This window comes from Vombatus ursinus, unplaced genomic scaffold, assembly GCF_900497805.2.
Source record: "Vombatus ursinus unplaced genomic scaffold, bare-nosed wombat genome assembly UNPS02014809.1, whole genome shotgun sequence".
Lineage (NCBI taxonomy): Eukaryota > Metazoa > Chordata > Mammalia > Diprotodontia > Vombatidae > Vombatus > Vombatus ursinus.
Window position 1 is genome coordinate 18707231 of NW_020954587.1, and position 22242 is coordinate 18729472.

The 22242-nt window shown below is 35.8% G+C and overlaps 1 protein-coding gene across 3 annotated transcripts in view; it reads right to left on the reverse strand.

Annotated features, from left to right (window-relative positions):
• Positions 1–7460: 7460 nt before the first annotated feature.
• KCNJ15 (potassium voltage-gated channel subfamily J member 15) overlaps positions 7461–22242 on the reverse strand; it is a 39468-nt gene continuing 24686 nt past the window's right edge. Inside the window, exons 1-3 of one of the 3 annotated variants that reach the window (XM_027875444.1) lie at positions 18919–18949; positions 13865–13948; positions 7461–8946 (exon numbers count right to left, since the gene is read on the reverse strand). In XM_027875444.1, the coding sequence (XP_027731245.1) occupies positions 7799–8926 (1128 nt within the window). In that variant the 5' untranslated portion in view covers positions 8927–8946; positions 13865–13948; positions 18919–18949 and the 3' untranslated portion in view covers positions 7461–7798. Of the gene's footprint in view, positions 8947–13864; positions 13949–18918; positions 18950–22242 lie in introns of those variants that run through there. The other 2 variants (XM_027875443.1, XM_027875441.1) reach the window with 2 other exon arrangements.

Consider the following 22242-nt stretch of genomic DNA (forward strand, 5'->3'; position numbering starts at 1 on the left):
CATGGCTTTCAGGTAGTCCAATAATTAAATTATCTCTCCTGGATCTATTTTCTAGGTTATTTGTTTTTCCGATGAGATATTTCACATTTTCCTCTCTTTTTTCATTATTTTGATTTTGTTTGATTGTTTCTTGATGTTTCATAAAGTCATTAGCTTCTATTTGTGCAACTCTAATTTTTTAGGAATTATTTTCTTTAGTGAACTTTTGTACCTCCTTTTCCATTTGGACAATTCTACTTTTTAAGGAGTTCTTCACCTCACTGAATTTTTGTATAACTTTTTCCATTTGGCTAATTCTGCCTTTCAAGGCATTCTTCTTCTCATTGAATTTTTGTACCCCTTCCCTTTTTTTTTTTTTTTTTACCATTTGGCCTATTCTGTTTATTAAGATATTATTTTCTTCAGTATTTTTTGTTCCTTCTTTACTAAGCTGTTGACTCTTTTTTCATGATTTTTGCATCACCCTCACTTCTCTTCCCAATTTTTCCTCTACTTATCTTACTTGATTTTTAAAATCTTTTTTGAGCTCTTCTGTGGCCTGAGACCAATTAATGTTTTTCTTTGAAGTTTTGGATGTAGCAGTTTTGACTCTGTAGTCTTCTTTTGAGTGTGTGTTTTGATCTTCCTTGTCACCATACTAGCTTTCTATAGTTAGCATTTTTTTTCTGTTGTTGACTCATTTTCCAGTCTATTTCTTGATTTTTAACTACATAATAAAGTGGGGATCTGCTTCTGAGTTAGAAGGTGTACTTTCCCAAGCTTCAGGGTTTTTGTGCTACTGTTTTCAGAGCAAGTTCTGGGGGTCTGTAAGCTTTCTGTTCTTCAAAGGTGGTAAGATCTAGGGGAAGATGTGTTTACTCCTTTCCTGGATGGTGCTTAGGTCTGTGAGTGACTATAAGCAATTTTTTTTGCAACAGAGTCCTGCCCCAGTTGCCAGCAAAGTGCCTCCTTTAATCTCCTCCTGAACAGTTTTCTGACCCTTTTCCTGTCTCTGGGCTAAGAGCTCCAGAAGTAGCCAGCCACTGCTGCTGCTGATTCAGTTGCCCCCAAGGCCTGTTCCTGGTTTTTCTGGGGCCCAGTCTGAGCTGGTGCAGCCTGCAATGAACTGTGTTCCACTTTCACTCCAGTATGACAGACCTTTCCTACTGAACTTCTAAGTTGTTTTGGACTGGAAAATTGTTTAACTCCATCCTTTTGTGGGTTCTGCTCTTCTAGAAATTGATTTTGAGGCATTGTTTTAAAGGTATTTGGAAGGGAATTTGAGAGACCTCAGGCAAGTCCCTGACTTTCTCCACCATCTTCCCTCTGCCCCCAAGATTTCGTGAAATGTGGTTTCTAGTTTCCCCCCCTTTTTTTGTCATAATGATCAGGTACTAAAATGATTTTTAATTTTTTTAATCTCCAATCTGTTTTCCAGGTCAGTTGTTTTTGTTAAGAGCTAATATGCATTTTCTTTTATTTTTCAGGGTTTTTTTAACTTCAATTTAAAATTTCTTCTTATTTTGTTGAGTCATTAACTTGTAATGATCCATTTAGGCAATTTTTTGTCTGGCTAAAGTTTTATTATCTTTCTTCCAAGTAAGTAATTCCCTTTCTCATTATTTCTTCTATACTTCTTATTATAAAAATATCTTTTCTCCTTTTTAAACTCTTGCTTCATCTCCTCTAGGAATTCTTGATGAATTTGTACTCAAACTGTTTTTATTTGAGACTTTTCTTGTAGATGTTTTGGAGGTATTCTTTTTTTTAATAGGTTTATCATACCAATCTCTGTCACAATAGCTTTTTATGATGTGCTTCTTTTCATCGTTGTTGTTTGCTGATTCTTCTAGTTTACTTCTTGATTTCAAACAATGTTAGATCCAAGGTCTGAGAACTTTTGGAAGAAAAGTCTGGATTTGCCTTGTTGCTGCTTTCTTGGAGTATTATGTTGTTTCAGGCTCTTAGAACAGCTCAGATCCAAGACCTGCAAACTTTCTGTGCTCCCAAAATGGTCTGATCAGGGCCTCCTTGGTCTGTACTCTTCAAGTCACTTTCCTTGGTTTTAATCTGACCACAGTAGACTTCTGGACTCAGCCATTATGAACCAGCTGTGAAACTCTCCTAATTCTGAGGCAAAGAACTACAAGTTCTTCTTGGTTCTGGGATTGCTGCCCTGGGATTCAGACTGGACTAGAAGATGGAACTGAGACCTTGATCTAATCTGGGAGTCAGCATCATACTACTATGGTTGTTTCTGAATTTATTCCTCTCTTCCTAGGGCCTGTGTCTGTTCCCTACCCAAAAATGCCAACCCTGGGCAAAGGTCAATCTTCAATCTATAACTTGGAAATGGATAGTAATGACAAATTTCCAGTTAGTACCTATTCCCCTACTCTGCAGTATCCTAGTGTGGAGCTGGGACCTCTTCTTAACTAGTGTACAGACTATCCCTGGGCACTGAAGTGTTTTACCATACTCTTGGATGGACCTAGTTCTCAATGTCAATAGATTTCTCAGTCTGTATCCTATATCCTATATCCTATATCCTGGGTTGGAAATATGACTTACTGAGATTTTTTCTTGGATTTCCCCATCATGATTTAATCTGGTGCGCTTTCTAGGTCTGTTTGCAGGAGGTTATTTTGTTTTGTTTTGCACAAAATTTGAGTGTGGGGGGGAGTGTTCAATGTACTGTTTTCAGATATTCCCCCTATTTTGGTTCCACCCTATGACTTAATTCTCTTCAATCTATCTTCCAACTGACCTGCTCATTCAACCAAAACTGTTCTCTTCAAAGTTATTAATGATCTCTTAATTGCCAAATCTAATGGCCTTTTCTCAATCTTCATTCCTCTTGACCTCTCTGCAACCTTTCACACTATTGATTACTTTTTTCTTTTCTCTAGGTTTTGTGTGTGTGTGTGTGTGTGTGTGTGTGTGTGTGACAAAAATCTTTCCTGGTTTTCCTCCTCTGACCTCTCCTCAGTGTCTTTTTCTGGATCTTCATCCAGGTCATACCTGCACACTGTAGGTGTCCCACAGAATTCTGTCTTGGGTCCTCTTCTCTCTATATACTCTTTCATCATATCTATGCTAATGATCCTCAAATTTACTTACTGAGATCTAAGCTCTCTGCTTACCCCAGTCTCTCATCTCTAACTGCCTATTGTCAATCTCAAATGTCCTGTAGACAACTTAAACTCAATATATCTAAAACTAATCTCATTATCTTTCCCCCAAATCTTCTCCATTTCATAACTTTCCTATTACTGTTGAGGATATCACCATTCTCCTAGAGATCTAGACTCACTGTCTAAGTGTCATCCTCAACTCCCCACTCGTGTAAAACATTTCCATGTAAGTCATGTTGTGAAAGAAAACACACACACACACAACTCCAAGAAAAATAAAAAAATTGAAGAAAAGGTATCTTTGATCTGCATTCAGGCTCTACCAGTTCTTTTTCTGGAGATAGATAGCACCTTTCATCATATATCCTACAGAATTGTCTTGGATCATTGTATTGCTAAGAATAGCTAAATTATTCATGGTAGATCATTATACAATATTGCTGTTACTGTTTACAGTGTTCTCCTGGTTATTCTAATTTCACTTTGCATTAATTCATGTAAGTCTTTCCAGGTTTTCCTGAGAGCACCCTGTTCATCATTTCTTAAAGCACATTAGTAATCCATCACAATCATATGCAACAACTTGTTCAGCTATTCCCCAATTGATGGACATTCCCTCAATTTCCAATTCTTTTCTACCACTAAAAGAGCTGCTATAAATATTTTTGTATACTTAGGTCCTTTACCTTTTAGTTTTATCCTTTTGGGATACAGACCTAGTAGTGGTATTGTTAGGTGAAAGGATATGCATAGGTGCCCTTTGGGCATAGTTCCAAATTGCTCTCCAGAATGATTGAATCAGTATACAACTTCACCAATAGTACACGTGTTTCAATTTTCCCACAAGCACTCCAACATTTGTCATTTTCTTTTTCTGTCATATTAGTGCATCTGACATGTGTGACCTTTTTTTGGAGAGATTTAGGGGAGAGATCAAGTGAGTTCCTGACTTTACTGTGCCATCTTGGCTCTACCTCCCTCACAATCTTGCCAATTTTTTTAAAAATTCTACCTTTGTGACATCTCTTAACTGCCACCACTCTGGTGCAGGCCTTTATTTACCCCATATCTAGATCATTATAATAGCCTCATGGTTGGTCTCCCTATCACAAGTCTCCTTCCACCCCAGTCCATCCTTCACTTATATCAGTCATATCATGAGTCTGAAAATTAGTATTAGTGAGTTCATGTTCATAAAACAATTTGAGATCATTGGTGAAAGGTGTGTTAAACTGATCTTCGTAAAGTGTAGATCTGGCTACATCACCCCCATACTCAATAAACTCCAGTAGTTCTCTGTCACTTGTAGGATGAAATATAAAATCCTCTGTTTAGCATTCAAAGCCCTTCAGAACTTCTCCCATCTATTTCCCATTTTCTTATATCTTTCACTCCCCTCCACAAACGCTCTGTGATCCAATGATATTGGAATTCCTTGCTGTTCCTCAAACAAGGTAAGCCTTCTCCTGACTAGGAATTTTCATTTGCTGTCTCACATAGCCTAGAATGCTCTCTTTCCTCATCTCCACATCTTAATTTCCCTGGCTTCCTTCAAATCCCAGATAAAATCCCACCTTCTACATGAAGTGTTTCCAGATCCTGCTTAAATCTAGTGACTTCCCTCTGCTAATTATTTCTAATTTTTGTTTATATATCTTGTCTATACATTGTTGTTTGCATGTTGTCTGCAACATGCATTAGTCTGTGATCTACTTGAGAGCAGAGAATAATTTTTGTCTTTCTTTGTATCTGTAGCACTTAGCATAGTAGGTGCTTATAGGTGTTATTGATTGGCTGACTAAATCAATTGTTTAGAACTGTAATGAGAAACTGCTCAGTTGATTGAATTTTTCAGCTGCTATTTTGACCAAAATCTCTTTTAGTTACTCTCTTATTATAGACCAGTCATTCTCCACAGTGACAGAAATCTTGTAGTAAAAGCCTCTAAAATTATTGTTTTAATACCTTTCAACAAACAATATCTGATTCATTTTGAAGTGTCTCAAGGTTTCTTGCAACACAGTTTGAGGAACAAAATAGGAAGGCATGTATCAATTATATCACAAGAGTCTGAAAATTAGTATTAATGAGTTCATGTTCTTGAAACAATTTGAGATCATTGGGTGAAAGGTGCTACATATTTTATTACTGAAATAAGACACTGTTTACAGATTGCACTGCCATTCTGCTATTTATCTGAGATTTTCAAGAAGGAACAAAGTGGTGGTTTTTTTTAAACAGTTTTCAATAAGAAAGCTTTATGACCAGAAAAATTTCAAAATGCCAAAGTTCAGTGAAATTATGCTTAGAATGAATATTTTAACATCAGAAAACTTCAAATATAAGAAATTTGTTCATTACCTGTATGCTTTGGCCAGATCCTAATTTTATAGATAACAGAGCATAGTTTTATAGATAAGCAATATGATTGGATGCATCTATTCAGACTATAATCAGAGATAAATTAAGTTCTATACATTTTGTATTGATAGTATCACAATTTATTGCTCAAATTACTTTTTTAGATTCTCTGTGAACTTGTTGTATATCAAATTAATCAAACATTGCAATCCTTACTCAAATAAAAAGTCACTAAATGAACATGTCAGAAGAATCTTATGAAAATCTTATTTAAAAGTATTCCTATGAACTATAGATTGAGCTTCTTCACTTTTATTCAGATTTGCTTCACTATAAATCTTTGTTAATTCAACAAATTTGTTTTCTCAGCAGCGTGGGCATTGTGTCTCAAGGAAGCATATAGCACTATTTCTATATCTCTACATCCTGTGTTTTGGTGAGCTTTTCCTAGGTTTCTTGATGCTGATTAGTTACCAACAAAACATCTGGATTTTCCATTGATTTTCCTCCTTTACTACGTGATGATCTCCATATTTTTCAGTCATGCATTTCTATGAAAATATCCCTTATAATAATAGTAATAATAATAATAATAATAACTGACATTTACATAGCACTTGAAAGTTTACACAGTGCTTCACAATTGTTATCATATTTTATCCTCACAAAAATTCTGAGAAGTAGGTACTGTTATTATTCCCATTTTATAGATGAGGAAAATGAGGCAGACAGGTTAAGAGCTGCCTATGGTCACATAGTAAATATCTGAAACTGGACTTGAATTCATCTTTCTGACTCCAGATTCAGTGCTCACCCACTGTGCCACTAAGTTCTTCATTGGTAAGATACTGTAGTCTATTTTGCCAATTATATAATTTGAGTGAACCATAAATTTAATTTTTCAGAAACTGTTGTATTCTATTACTTGAAACCAGAATATTGTCAGAAGAATACTGATATTAAAAATATAAACCTTTGTTCAAGAAATAAGCTTGGCATTGTTAAAAACACTATATGATTTCCCAAAGGCAATTCAACTATTTTCTTCCTTTTCAGTTATGGGTGAAATTAATTATTCATTTGCACTGCTTGTCCAAGATGTATGTCCTGAAAGATTAGGTCCATGGGATTTCCATCCAACCACAACTCATAGTGTCAAAAATACATATTCTTCACCTGCTTTGTTTTCCTAAGGCAAGCTCATGAGTGTTTATGAATCTCATTTCAGAGGGTCAGCAGTGATCTGAGCTTGCTGAACTCAGCATAATACCATCTACAAGCATAAGCTTCTAAGAGACCTTCCAATCTATGAATCCCTCTTTCTTTTGGAATCTATATGAGATATCTTCCATAACAGTAATGAATACTATTGGGGAATATGTCCTATGCTATTGTAAGTCCAGATGTTAATAATCAAAGGATTGTAGAACAAAGTTCTCTTCATTATTATAATTTTCAAAGAATCTTTTATGATTATGATACACATTGGAGAGAACTTTAAGGCAAAGTTGTACTCAGGTGAATGAAGTGAAAACCAAAAGAATTCAATTAAAAAAGGAATTGCAGTTAATATGTATCTGGGCATTATTTTCTTACAGATTATAGCACATTAAGTAGATAAGTGGTAAAAAGTAAATGACCCTAAGAAACTAATGATTTTAAGTATCTCTCTTAAAGTGCAGCCAAATAGCAATACATAAATACATACATACACATAATTTTCTCTTCCCCAAAACCAAGAAACAAGATTTTAAATTATGACTACATGATTTTTGTCTATTTTTTTGTCCTTTGAACCAAATAAATACCTCATATAATTGTCTTGCTAATTATCTTTATACAGTCCTATTTCCTTTCAATATTTATTCCATTAATATCTAACAAAACTCTTGAAGGAGTGAAATTCTTAGAATTATGCTTGACCAAGTTCATTCCAAGTTCATTGTTAGAAAACTTTATTTTTTAAAGATTTTAAATAAAGTATAGTAAGTGCACCCAGGAGGGAAGTGGAGAAAAATATTTCATGGAGAAAAATATTTTATTTGACCAGATATAAAGAAAGAATCAATTTTTTCTACCTAATGACTTTTTTGATGTCATTGCCAAATATTTATAATTAGTAGCCTCATAGAAGATAGAATGACTTAATTCAACAAGCATTTATTAAGTACCTACTATGTGCAAGACACTGTATCAGGGGCTGGAGCCACCAAGACAGAAGTGATACAGTTTCTACCTTTTAAGAGCTTACATTCTATAAATTCCTACCCTTTCATAATCTGGAGAATCAGCTTGTAAAGTTAGATTTTTAGATTCCAATGTAATCAGACATTATTCTGTTGCAACAAAATTGTCCTAAGTTCCCTCTCTCTCTGCTCTTCTTCTCTGTATTTCATTTCAAGTTTTTGTTTTTCTGGGTCTATACAATAAAATGTACAGTCTGAACTTCTTCGGATTTCTTCAAACTGACTAAAATCAGCCACATACTTTCCATTTTTTGAGAGAGATACCACAGGTACAAATTCAAATCCCCAATAGATCTCCTCTGGAATATAAGATGTTCGGCTCTGGCAGACAGCACTAGTGGACTCCACGGTGGCATTGAGGAGAACCACTAATTCAAACTCCTTTTCTTTCAGGTTTTGTGATGTCAGATCTCTCAGGGGGCTTGTCTCATCCAGCACATGATAAAATGTCATGGGTAGAATGAGGAAGGGACTTTCAGAAGAAGAATCCACATGAAACTTGACAGTTGCTTGGTTGAGTAGTATCATTTCCCCTTCTTTGGTAAGGTGAGTCTTGAGGAGCTTGCCAGAAAGCTGGCATTGGATCAAAAGACTTTTCCTCATGTTGGCCACTTGAATCACCAGGCATAACTTCCCATTATGCTTGGTAATGACAGCACAATGGCTAAACTTAATGGTCTCAGCCCGTTTTTTAGGTCTTGCAATTTTGGCCAGGAAAGTGCCAGTGATAAAGATCTCAACCAAGGTTGTTATAACCAGTTGAGTAACCAGCAAGAAAATGGCATGAGGACACTCTTCAGTGATGAAACGGGCACCATATCCAATGGTTGTCTGAGACTCAAGAGAAAAGAGAAATGCCCCAGTTAAGGAGTTGACTTTCATAATGCAGGCTGTTTGATTTGGGGAATGCTCACTCTGTTCCAGATCCCCATGAATAAATGCAATCACATAATAGATGACTCCAAATAGGAACCAGGTCACCACAAAAGTGGCAGCAAATAGGGAGAGTTTGTACCTCCACTTCATGTCTATAACTGTTGTCCATAAGTCTTGAAGGTAAAGTAAGTAGATGCCATCAACTTTGTCAATCCTCACATTGCTGTGTCCATTTTTTGACATGACCCGAGGTCTCTTTGTCTTCAGTTCAGAATTAGTTGAGTGATTCACAAGAGGTGTGCTTGACATATTGATGCGAATGCCTTCCATTTTCAATAGCTTGCTATCTCCTAAGAAAATACAATAATTCAGTCACTTAAAATCATATATTAATAAAATGTATGTCTAAAAATGTACCAATCAGTAGGAAGTAGGTATTGTCACATGTAGTATTTCATGAAAAGTAATTATAGAAGACATATAATATATAGGATGTTAAAGCAAGTTAAATATATTTAAGGAAACATACTATCATGCAGTGTTCTCTGGTATATACTTATACTTAGAAATGTGCTGTAACAACATTCACGATGATGCTTAATTTCTCTGAAGAGAAAAGGAAAAACAGACTAAAACCAAAATTAAGCTTCCTCTTTATGCTCTTAAGAGTGTTATATACAAGAGAATTATGTGGTATGTGAAAAGGATGCATCAATGTTATGTAAGTTAAAAGCAAACTACTTAAACCTAGTATAATTGATTTCTACCCAAGTCTGGAAAATTTTCCACAAGACTCTCCAAATAGGTAGAGAGAAGGCTGACCCAAAGCTGCATGATTACATGGAGGGAGGAGTTGACACTTTGGAGATTAGAGACATTCTTCTTTTTCTTCTTTGAGAGAAGTCATGGATGGTTCCAGACTTTCTCCTGGACTAACTCCAGACACATGAAGAAAAAGAGAAAGACATGGGAAATCAGCGATGTACTGAGGAATTAGCTTCCTCTACTTGTCTGTAGTTTACAAAGTCTTTGTTGGCTAGAAACCTAGGTTATACCAGCATTTTCTGAGAAACATTAATTTTTTTTCACTTATTTAAGCATAAGCTAGAATTCATGACCAATCTTACATCCCCATGAAAATATGACAATAAAAAAAATAAAACTGGTGGCAATAAGTTCTCTATTTTGAAGTCATCAATGTCACTTATTCCAGGAGAAATACAGTCAACATAACATTTTAGGCATAAAACCTTCTCCACATAAAGAAGCTACATTTGGCATAGTCTCTCTTTAGCCATATGAAAATAATAAATATCTCTTTTCAAATAGTCACTGAAAATTGAGAGAGATCTTGAAATTCCAGCAGACATGACCTACATATTCTAGCAAAAGAACTGAGAAAGTAGCATATGGCATTATATGGGTTTTTATATGTATCTGTTTGGTGAATTTTGTAAATTGGTAATTTTGTAAGTTGACTCTGTATTCTCTTAAGACACAGCTGGGAGATTAAAGGGTGTATTTCAAGGCTTAACAAAATTCCACTTTGTAATGAAGAATTTCCATCTAATGGCTCTATGATTTATATTAAACTTCTTGGTTTTATGGTCATCCACTTTCAATAGAATTTTTGAAAGTATTTGTCAATAATTTTTTAAAAGCCTTCTAGATAAACCCTTAAAAAAAATCAAACACCTCTTCAGGATAGTGCAAATTTGTCAAATGTTTCAATTTTCCCATTAAGTTAACAAAGCTTTTTTTTCTAAGTAACACTCAAAATGAACATTTTTTCTCAGAAAGGAAGTAGAGACATTTTTATTACATTAAGGATTTTATGGTTTTTTTCAGAATTTGTTTCATTCATTTAGCATATTTTGGGATCAGTTTCAAAGAAAATATAGAATATCATTGATATTCTTTTCTTTGGAAAAGACAGTATTTTATTTTTTTCCAATTACATGTAAAGATAGTTTTCAATATTCATTTTTTATAAAATTTTGAGCTCCAAATTTTTTCTCCTGCCCTCCCTCTCATCCTCACTGCCCAAGGTGGCAAGTATTCTGATGTAGGCTATATATATGCGATCAAATAAACATATTTCCACATCAGTCATGTTGTGAAAGAAGAAATAGAACAAAAATGAAAAGCCACAAATAAAAAAGTGAAAATAGTATGCTTTGATTTGCATTCAGACTCCATGGTTCTTTCTCCAGATACGGATAGTACTTTCTATCATGAGTCTTTGGGAATTGTATTGGATCATTGTACAACTGAGAAGAGGTAAATCATAATTGATCATCACAAAATAAAATGCTCAGAGTGAGCATTCCCCAAATCAATAGTCATTATGTACAATGTTCTCCTGGTTCTGCTCAATTCACTCGGCATCAGTTCATGTAAGTCCAGGTTTTTCTGAAGGCATTTTGCTCATCATTTCTTAAAGCCCAGTAGTATTCCACCACAACCATACACCACAACTTGTTTAGCCATTCCCCAATTGATGGGCATCTCCTCAATTTCTACTTCTTTGCCACCACATAAAGAGCTGCTATAAATATTTTTGAACATGGAGGTCATTTTCCTTTTTTTTTATATCATTGATATTCTTAATACAAGTTGTGACCATGGGAGTCAATATATCCACAGCACAGCATTTCTCAGCAACCAAAGTGGAAAAAATGCCACAAAGCCTGAAAGTCTAGAAAATAAAAGCCATGTAGACATGAAACTAATAATGTTTAGACAAACTCAGAATGATAGAACTCTCAGAGAAAAATTCAGTTGGGGTAACATTAACTACAAATAGTTTTATGAAAGGGAAATATAAAGGACATATGAAGAAAGATACTATCTGTAGCCAGAGAAAGAACTGATAAATAGAAGTATGTATAGAATAATTTTAAACACACACATACAAATATATATATATATATATATATATACATATATATATACCTATTTGTACTATTTGTGTCTAATGGCAACCCTCTCTAGGGTGGGGGGGGAGGTAGGGAAGAAAAAAAAGAGGAAAAAAATGAAATTTGCATAATAATTTTGTTGTATAATTGAAAGTAATAGCAAGTTGTACACAGTAGATTTTGCAATTTCATGTACAATCATCTTTTTTATTGTACTATGTTAGGAAAATGCTTATTTTATTCTATAAATTAAATATTTTAAAAAGAAAGGGAAATTGCTTAGAAAAGGTGAAATTAATACAAATAATCTATTTAATATTAATTTAAATATTAAATATAAAATTTAATCAAACTATATAAATGTTGAAACTTTAGTTTTAATGTGTGACCCACATTCATATAGCCTGTGAGCATAAATGGAGCTTTTGGAGGCTCATGATTTTCCACCAGATTCTGTAACTCTCTAGCCTTGTTTATATAAATTAAGCATTGGAATTCTTTTTCTAAGATATTTTTTCAAATGGGCAATAGGATAGAAATAAGAAAATATTTGTTTTTTCCTTGGTTTTACCAAAGGCTATTGTGATCCATTAACCTCATTATTCTTAAATTCTCCATATCTGGAAAATAGAATAAAGGATAGTAGTTCCTAAATACTTTACGGCCATTGTGCATGTTAATGAACTATTTTAGTGAGCTTTGATCATCTTGGGTAAATTGCAAAATATCTGAATTTATTATTTAATCTAAGTATTTAATAATTCTTTTCCTTTTCATAGATTCAAGGGTCATATGTATCTCAAACTATATATATATATATATTTATATATATATACATATATATATATATCTCATAGTCAAATATCTTTGGACTCAGGGGACTTCTACAAAGTTACGTGCTGTGGTGATCACAATTTAAAGAGGATTTAAATTTAAAGTTATCATTGGCATACAAAATCAATGTTAATCTTTACACTTTTTTTCTGTGCCTTCTGCATTTCTGTGGGGAGGAGGAAATAAAATTGGTTTTTTGTTGATCCCTGTTTTTTTCCTGCTTCATTTACCAACCAATGTCCAAATTCCCTTAGCATGATTGCCTACCTGGTCTTCCCACTTATTTGCACCTAAATACAGCCATTTATCAGATCACTCCCTCCCATTCAAAGATAAGGAATCTCCTTATCTGCTTTCATCCAATCTGGCCACCATTTGACCACCATATAGTTACTTTTTTATTGAATAGGCTCATTAATGGAATTAACCTAATAAATAGAAAGTGTGAAACTGTTCTTGACTTTAGAAACTTCCTTATCATGGATTTTTCACTACTCTGGAAAACTAGGCTACATACCTTGCCTAGTTTTGAGATAAGAGTTTTCTTTCTCCTTTGAGCTAGGTGCCACAGTGGATAGAGTTGTGCCTAGAGTTAGGAAGATATGAATTTAAATCCCGTCTCAGATATTTACTAGCTTTAATTTGTGTTTGCTTTGGCTTCCTCAGCTATAAAAATAGCTTCTACCTCTCAGGGTTGTTGAGTCTAATTTGAGTCCCAGGTAGGCATAAATAGATATTTGTGGAATCACAACCACTCATCTTCAAAGGAGGCTTTAGTTCCTACCTAGAAAAGAATAGAAGAAGGGGCCACTAGGTTGACTGCTCTGTGCTTTTCATAGACTAGAATTCTATTTGACTTACAACTATTACTAACCTAAGGGAAATTATTTTGGGGCTCAAACTCTTCCTGGTCATTATCTCTTAAAGAGAAAGGGGAACATCTTATAGCCAAAGGATTGATTCCTTCCCACCAAGATAGTTATAAAAGTATATCATAGTTCAAGTGAGAGAGTCCTTGATCTCACAAGAGAAATACCCCAATGTCTCCAAGGAAACAAGCTGGAAATCAGGAATATATTGGGGTCCTCTACATGTCTGCTACTTCCCAATCTTTTTTTCCCTTTCTCTGTCTTGTGTTCTTCCCACAAAATGTCTGGTATCAAGGTTTTTGAAACAGAAAGGAAGAAGAAAGTGACTTCTCACAAGCTCTCTCAATAACTCCACCTCTCCTGAAGGCATCCAGAGTACTCAATCACTCCTCCAGTAAGAAAAGCCTTTATACAAATGCACCAGGTTTGAAACTCAGATTACAGAAATAATGTGAAAGAAGTCTCAAAAAGGAGACAAAAAAAGGCAAGAAAAAAGTTAAGGACTTGAATAGATTTTGAGAAGACTTAGATATGATAGATCTCTGGCAATTACTGAATGGAAATAGAAAGAACTTTATGTCAAGATTGATATGATACAGCTATACCATGAGTATAACCATATAATGGTTATTGGATATGTGTCTCACATTTAGAGTGCAGATAGCCAAGTCAAAGGTCACATTTCCAACATTATCAGGTGATAAGTCTCTCCATATCTGGCTAGGCTGAACCTTGGGAAAAAAAAAGATTTGTTTTTGTTACTTGGGGCATACTTGAAACCTTTGCAGCGTGACAGAACCTCTAAGAGTTTACACTAAGAACCAAGAGTCACTTCCATTCTGTATGACTTTGTAATCAGCAAAATCACAAGGAAAAAAAAAAAAGATAGAACATATACCACAATTCATCCTTTAAAAAAAAAGTTTGGGGCAGCTAGGTGGTGCAGTAGATAGAGCACCAGCCCTGGAGTCAGGAGGACCTGAGTTCAAATCCAGCCTCAGACACTTGACACTTACTAACTGTGTGACCCTGGGCAAGTCACTTAACTCCATTACCTAGCCGCCACCCCCCCACCAAAAAGTTTACATTTTCTTGTGTGGGCTTTTTTTCTTCTTCTTGGTATATAGAAATGTTTATGTTTGTTGATAATTGTCAAGTTCACAATAAATGGAAATTCAATTAAAAATATAGGGCATACAGTTGAAACAACACAATTTAAACAAGTAACTGGTAATGAAAAGTGAATAACGAACAAAATAACTCACATGGACATCAGTTATAACAATTTTGTAATTTAATCATTAATATCAATTAATTGTCACAACAAGAAGAGCAAAAGAACTCAGAATACATGTTAGTCAGGAACGATCTGTCTTATTTGATAATCATGGAGAGATGGCGTCCAAAGCAATCTCAGTTAGGCATATAAACTCATGTATAAAATTGTATGAAGTAGGATGATAGCTGTTTGAATATGGCCTTATAAAGCAGACAGAAGCTGTGGAGGGTAAAACTAATTTAAAGAAAGCTTGACAAAAGATCCAACTTGTCATCCTCATGGCATTTAACGATAAAAATGGAAAAAACATAATGAACAGAACATAAAAAGAAAGGAAATATCTACCAAGATTTTTATACCACATTGTTTGCACAGTCAAAGTCAGTGAAGTCACTTAGCATTGGACTCTAGCATCACAGTCCCAGGTATGCTAATAGGGGACATAGAAATGGCACTAAAAAGAAATAAATGAGAAATACAGGCAGCTAGATTGGGCCAAGTAAATACAGAAGCTATTTGTGTTGGAGATGCCACAACTGTGAAGGCATTTAGGGATCAATCCACAAAGGATAGTGGAGGGTGGGTCAAGATACTAAATGTGTTTTTCAAAAATGGCCATTATGAGACCATCATACTGTCCATATAAATGCTAATTGTTATTGTTGTTGTTGTTATTGTTGTTGTTGTTATTGTTGTTGTTATTGTTATTATTAGTTTGCTGTCCCTAGGCCTCCAATCTAATGATGACTTCATTCCCAGAGCCTTCTACTGCACCTCATGCTGAATTCAAGGAAAGTGAAAAATAAGAACAATGCAAGTGTATGTTGGTAAATATTTAACAACTGGGCTTTCCAGGGGAAAAAAAAGTTACATTCACATTTAAGTTCAATTGGCATTATTAACTCTTTCCCAAGTCTATACAATCAACAAAACAATAAATCAAGCTCTGATGCTATTGTCAAATTCTGAGATGTAAATTCTCACACTGATAATTTAACAACTGTTTTTGTAAGAAGGTTAGAGCTGAAACCAGCACACCTTTATAACTTTTCTGTTCTATTCTTCTATTTAAGACTTTTATGAGACCTACAAATTAAATGTTTCCTTAATGAAAGTATTAGAAGGGAACAAGCAAGGTCTTGCAAATGATAATCTACGATAGACCATATTTTTACCATTTTATAACTGAAGGATGTAGAGAAAACAACATCCTTCTGTGCTTATTGTCTGTTGATTATGAAAAATCATTTGATTCAGTGGAGCAAAACTCCAACGCTAGAAGACTTTCTTCAATAAGGTGCCTGAAATTCACATGGAACATTGTCTAGTGTATACACAAAGTCTCTCTACTAGTAACTCCCCACATGTAGAGCCTGAGGAATATGCTTCCATGTTAGTCATGATAACATGTAATGGAAGTGCCTTGGATAGATAACAGAATGCGTGTTCATATTTTATAACTGTTTCTAATTGGCTGACTGTGTGGTGAAGACGAGGCTCTTTGACCGACTGAGAAGGCATTCAGAAAGGCCTGAATCGGCCTTGGCCTCTTGGATTACTATGCTGTTGGTCTAACTCCATCACTCATGGCATCTGATAAGAGAGGGGAGAGATTTTGGGCTTTCTTTCCCTCCAAGGCCATGTGGCCCCTTAAATACAGGCTATGCTTATTTTTTTGCCTTTGTATTTGTTCTTTTCCAAGTATAGGGAGAGAGGATCTAAGTGTCTACGTTTTACAGTCAGATAAGCATTGATGAGCCAAAAAGAAAGAAATAACCCTTGAGAGTTGCCTTCAGGACCCAGCCCATTAGTGGCTAAGATAAAGATTCAGGTATTGGGGGAAAATATTTGTACTTTTGTTCTTGTTGTAACTTCAAAATAAGTATTTTTCACCATTTAGCACAGTGTCTAGCACATAGTAGGTGCCTAATACATGTTTATTGATTCATTGATATCCCTTGATATTAGTTAAATGGAACTAGGTAGCTAGTCACTGTCATTTAACAGTGAGGGAGGGGAAGGAGGAACAGCCCATGGGGTTAAAACCAATATCAGTAGAGAAGAGAGACAACTCTTAAGCCTCCAGGGTACCCTAGGGCCCTGAGGAGGCTATAAAGCAGGCCTTGCTCTGGGAGAGTAAGACCAGAGAAAACTTAATACATATGCATCAAAATCATTCAATAGTTATTGAAAGAAATAACCCTGAAGCAACAGAAACAATCCTGTTTAGCAGCCTTACGTTACAAAATCTCAAATAAAGCATAAAATAGAGATTGTATACTTGTCATAGTTGTCCATCATTGTGATGGACTCCAACGCAGTTCATATTTAAGAGGAGTTCTTTGTGGATGGTGAGTTCCTACAAATACCCCTGTTAAAGATAATATTGTGCCAACTGAATCAAAGTTTGGAACATTGCCAAAACCAGGGTTGGGGAATCTGTGGCCTCAAGGCCACATGTGACCCTCTAGGTCCTCAAGTGTGGCCGTTTGACTGAATCCAAACTTCACAGAACAAATCCTCTTAATAAAAGGATTTGTTCTGTAAAACTTGGACTCAGTCAAAAGGCTTCAAACAAGGACCTACAAGGCCACATGTGGCCTAGAGGTTGTAGGTTTCCCATCCCTGGCCAACCCCCTTGAAAGATCTGTAATCCCTCAAAAGTTTGTTTTGATAAAGGCCAAGTAGATGAAAGAAGTCTATTGCTCAGATTATGTCATGCATTGGGATGGTCCTGCTATTGAATTTGTCCAGCAGTAGTGTGTGTATAACATACATATATATGTATGTGTACCTGGGATTGAAAATACAGATGGAAAAAGAGTTAAATTCAGAATTAAACTGAAAGGGTATAGTAGGCTGCATTGCCTTCTAAAAATTACAAAGCTACTTTAATAATAAAAAGGTTTTTTCCCCTAGAATCAATGGCCTATATTTTTAAAAGCAACTTTAAATCAGTGTTTCTATATGATTTGAGACATGGAATATAACAATCTCTGAAGAACTGAAAATGAATATAACACGGAGGGCATTAGAGAGAAACGTTCTGAGTGAGCAGGCTGAAACATATTACCAGTGAAGAAACCTGAACAAGGACAAGTATAAAAAATGTCATTGGGAGGCAGCTAGGCGGAACAGTGGATAGAGCACCAGCCCTGAAGTCTGGAGGACCCGAGTTCAAATCTGGTCTCAGAGTAAACACTCGACACTTACTAGCTGTGTGATCCTGGGCAAGTTACTTAACCCCAATTGCCTAAAAAAAAAAAAATTTTATTGGGAAAATGTGATGGGAAGAAAAGAAGGGTTGATCATTTGGGAAAAAAAAAGGGATTACAAATGAACAACCTTAATGCTCCAATGATGCCTTAATGATGTGTCAAGACAAAGCAAGAAAAGAATCTAGCATGTTGGATTTACCACCTGAGATGAACTTATAATTGCAGAGTTATTCTGAGGTTCCTTGCTTAGGATATTGGTAAATATAAAGCAATATCCACTGTAATGGATATGGATAAGAGTCACACAGGATATGCAAGCATGGATGCATTATGATCTGCATTGTGGGAAAGAACATCTAAATTGTTAAGGTTATGTATCTATTTGTTGCTGGTTTTATTTTATAAGTACCTTTTATATGTTTATTATTATTTTAATATTTTATTTTTCACCAATTATATGTTAAAACAATTTTTAACACTTTTTTTGTTTTGAATTCCAAATTCTATTCTTCCCTGTCTCCCCTCCCCCCTACCTGAGACAGTAAGGAATGCAATACAGGTTATACGTGTGCAATCATGTAAAACATTTCCATATTAGTCATTTTGGAGAAGAAGACTTGAATGAAAAAACGATGAAAGAATTTATGTGGTGCCTACTCTGTGCCAGCCACGAATATTATCTCATTTGATCCTCACAACAACCCTGGGAGGTAGTTGCCATCATTATCCCCATTTTACAGCAGAGGAAAGAGGCAAAAGTTAAATAATTTGCCCAAGGGCATGCAGCTATTAAGTATCTGAGCCCAGATTTTAGTTCAGGTTTTTCCTGACTCTAGGACTAACATTCCATCCACTGCATCACCTAGCTGAATTATTATGGTCCATTCCTTTATAGTAATTTGGGTAAAGAAACTTTTTTTAAATTTACATGCTAATAGTTCAAGTAATACAATGTTTTTTTTTTTTACCTCTGAAGTAAAATACTAATCCTGTAGTAAACAAAAAACAAAATAGACTTGCACATAAATATATGGAAAAGGCGAATGTGAAAAAAACAACTTTACGCCAGCAAGTATTTTTGACAAAGAAAAAGGAGTCCTCCCTGTTTAAAGTGTGATAGTTACATGAAACAAACCACTCCAATGTATGAATCATGCCCATAACTAATCTAAATACACTCTCCTAAGCACATAAGTTTTCATACCTTGTTAGTTTAATGGTAGCAGGGACAGGTGGAGAAAACATTTTTCAGTGAGGAACTTCCCTGTTCTTATGACCTTGGTGGGCTTTCTTCATTAAAAAAAAAAAGTCAGAAATAAGCAATATAGTACACAGTTGGAAAGTTAGTCATTCAATGCAATCTAAGTAAAAAATGTTCATCTCTTCACTTGAACAGTTAAAATATAGGTACAAAAGTCTTCTGGCAGAAATTTCTTTCATGAGAAAATATTATAAGTACATATCTTCCCAAAGTATTTGCAAATCACAGGTGGTACAATGGACACTGTCTATCAACATGACCAAAAGCACTTGAGCTTAGGGCAGTGCCTGGTATATTGTAGGTGCTTAATAAATGTTAATTCTGGTTGTTGTCTTTCATGCTTGAAGAAGACCAAAATTACATCGCTATGTTGAGGTAAAGGTACATTGTGTCTGACTATGGCTAATCAATCCAAAACAATCTTGGAAGGCTCTGTACCACAGTATGAATAGCCCACATGAACATTTTGAGTGAAAAAGTCTCTAAATTTGTGCACCTCATATTTCTTTTGAGCTACTGCAATTCTGTTTTGCTCATAGAGCACAATACCTTCTTTGATGCAGGCACACCATGCTGGGTGGTCCTGTGCCAATGTCTCCCATGTCTCACAATTGATTCCAAAATTCTTCAGAGAGATGTATCACTTCTGACCTCCATGTGAGTGCTTGTCTTGTGTGAGTTCTCTGTAAAATAGTCTTTCAGACAAATGTACATTTGGTATTCAAACAATGTGGCCAGCTCATCAGAGTTGTGCTCTCTGTGGTAAAGTTTGAATGCTTGGCAGTTCAGTTCAAGAAAGGACCTCAGTGTCTGGTACCTTATCTTGACAGGTGATCTTCAGAATCTTCCTGAAACAGTTCAAATAACTGTGGTACACTGTCCAAGTTTCACAGGCATACCATAATGGGGTCAACTCAACAGCTCTACAGACTTTCAATTTGGTAGGCGCCTAATACCTCTTTTCTTCCACACTTTCCTTTGGAGCCTCCCAAACACTGAGCTAGCTCTGGCAATGCATGCACCAACCTTATCATCTGTGCGTGCTTCCCTGGAAAGTATACTGCCAAAGTAAGTGAACCTAATCATAGCATTCAAAATTTCTCTATTTGCTGTAACTTATATTCCACATATGGATGGTGTGGTGCTGATTGGTGGAGAATTTCTGTTTTCTTCATGTTAATTATCAGAACAAAATTAGCACAAGCAACAGGGAATCAGTCACAGGGGCTGCATTGGGTACACAATCATCTGTGAACACAAAGTTGCACACCAATTCTCCCTCCACTTTAGTCTTGGCTTTTCTTCTTTTCAAGTTAAATAATTTACCTTCAGTGCAGTAGGTGACCTTGATGCCATTTTTGTCTTCACTGAAGGCATCTGACAACATTGCTGAAAACATCATGCTAAAAAACATGGGGGAAAGCACAAGGCTCTGCTTTACTTCATTGGTGACTGGGAAAGCACTAGAGCATGGTTCATTATCTAGAACCCATGCAAGCACACCATCATGGAACTGGCATGCTGATGAACTTCTCTGGGCAACTAAATTTTGCTATGTTGATGATCAAGCCCTCATGACTGACACTATCAAAGGCTTTAGTCAGATCAATGAATGTTATGTATAGACCACTATTCTGCTCCTGGCATTTCTCCAGAAGTTACTGGGCAATAAACACCATACCGACCATTCCTCAGCCCTTTCTGAAGCCACAAAGACTCTTGGGTAGATGACTATGTTCCAGATGAAGAATCAACCTATTAAGGAGGACTCTGGCAAGAATCTTACCAGCAATGACTAAGAAAGAGAACCCCATGTGATTGTCACAGGACAATCTATTTCCTTTTTCTTTATGGACAATAAAGGTATCCTTGAACTCCTGGAGGATAACCTTTTCTTGCCATATAACCTGGAAGATTACAATCAGCTTTTGTATGAGCAGTGGATCCCTTGCCTTATGAATCTCAGCTGGAATAGAATTAGCACCAGACACTTTGCCACACAAGTGGAGCCTAATGGCATTTAAAATCTCTTCTCCAGTTGGAAGTTTGGCTAGAGAGGGACTGACTTCACCTTGATATATATGGTCAGTGACTTGAGCATTGATTCATGAATGTCTGTTGAGAACACTATGGAAGTGTTCAGTCCATCTCTTTAGGATCGTCGGTACTGAGTAGTTGAGATGCACCAGAGGTCTTTGCCTCATAAGTAACCATCAGAGAATTATAAAAGAGCTTTGGATTGTTACAAGCAGCATAAAACTGAATTTCATCTACCTTCTTACTATGCCAAGAATCCTGCATCTCTCTGAGTTTCACTTGTACTTTAGTTTTGATGGAGTTAAATGCTGTCTTTTTAGAGTTGGATGAACTATGCCGCTGGTAAATCCTGTAGAGTCCTCATTTTTCATTTAGCAGTTTCTGAATTTCCCCAACATTTTTGTCAGACCAATATTAATGTTTGCAAATGTTCTGGTCCAGATGAGTAAAGGCAGTTCAGTACACCAAATCTGCCCACTCCTTTTCTGTTCCACTGTTGCCAACCATGTGTTGGCTCAGTTTTCTTTCCAGGGTAGCAACAAACTGTTCCCTCACAGAGAAGCATTCTGATCTGTTGACATTAAATCTTTTGGTAGTTGTCCTACTTTGGAACTGCAGGTTGTTTAACTTGGAGATGATAAGTCTATGATTGGTTCAGCATTCTGGGCCACACATTGGCATTGTCACTCTCACATCTTGACTATCTCTTCTCTTTACAATGATATAGTCTATTAAATACAAATGTTTGCTGAAAGGGTGCATCAATGAAGTATTATTACATTTAGGTAAGAGGAAGTCAGTGTTGGTTATGAGAAGGTCATGAGACACACAAATATTCAGTACTACATTCAGTAGATCATTGCTGTTTCTGACTCCATTCCTCCCAAGGACTCCCTTCCACAGATGATAGTCTGCACCTACTCTTATGTTAAGCCACCCTGAATTACAAGCTTGTCTTCTTTCAGCACATTGATGATGAGTGTCTCTAGATCTTCATAAAATTTTTCTTTCACCTCATCAGGGTTCATCATGGTGGGAGCATATGCACTGATGATGGTGGTGTAGTGCTTACCTGCAAGTGGCAATTACATTGTCATGAGCCTGTTATTCACTCATTTTGGGAAGCATGCAAGTTTGCTTTGATTTTAAAACCTAACACCAGCTTCAGGGTACTCCCCATCACTGCAGCCACTACAGAAAAACATGTGTCTAGCTCCAACTTTGGTAAGG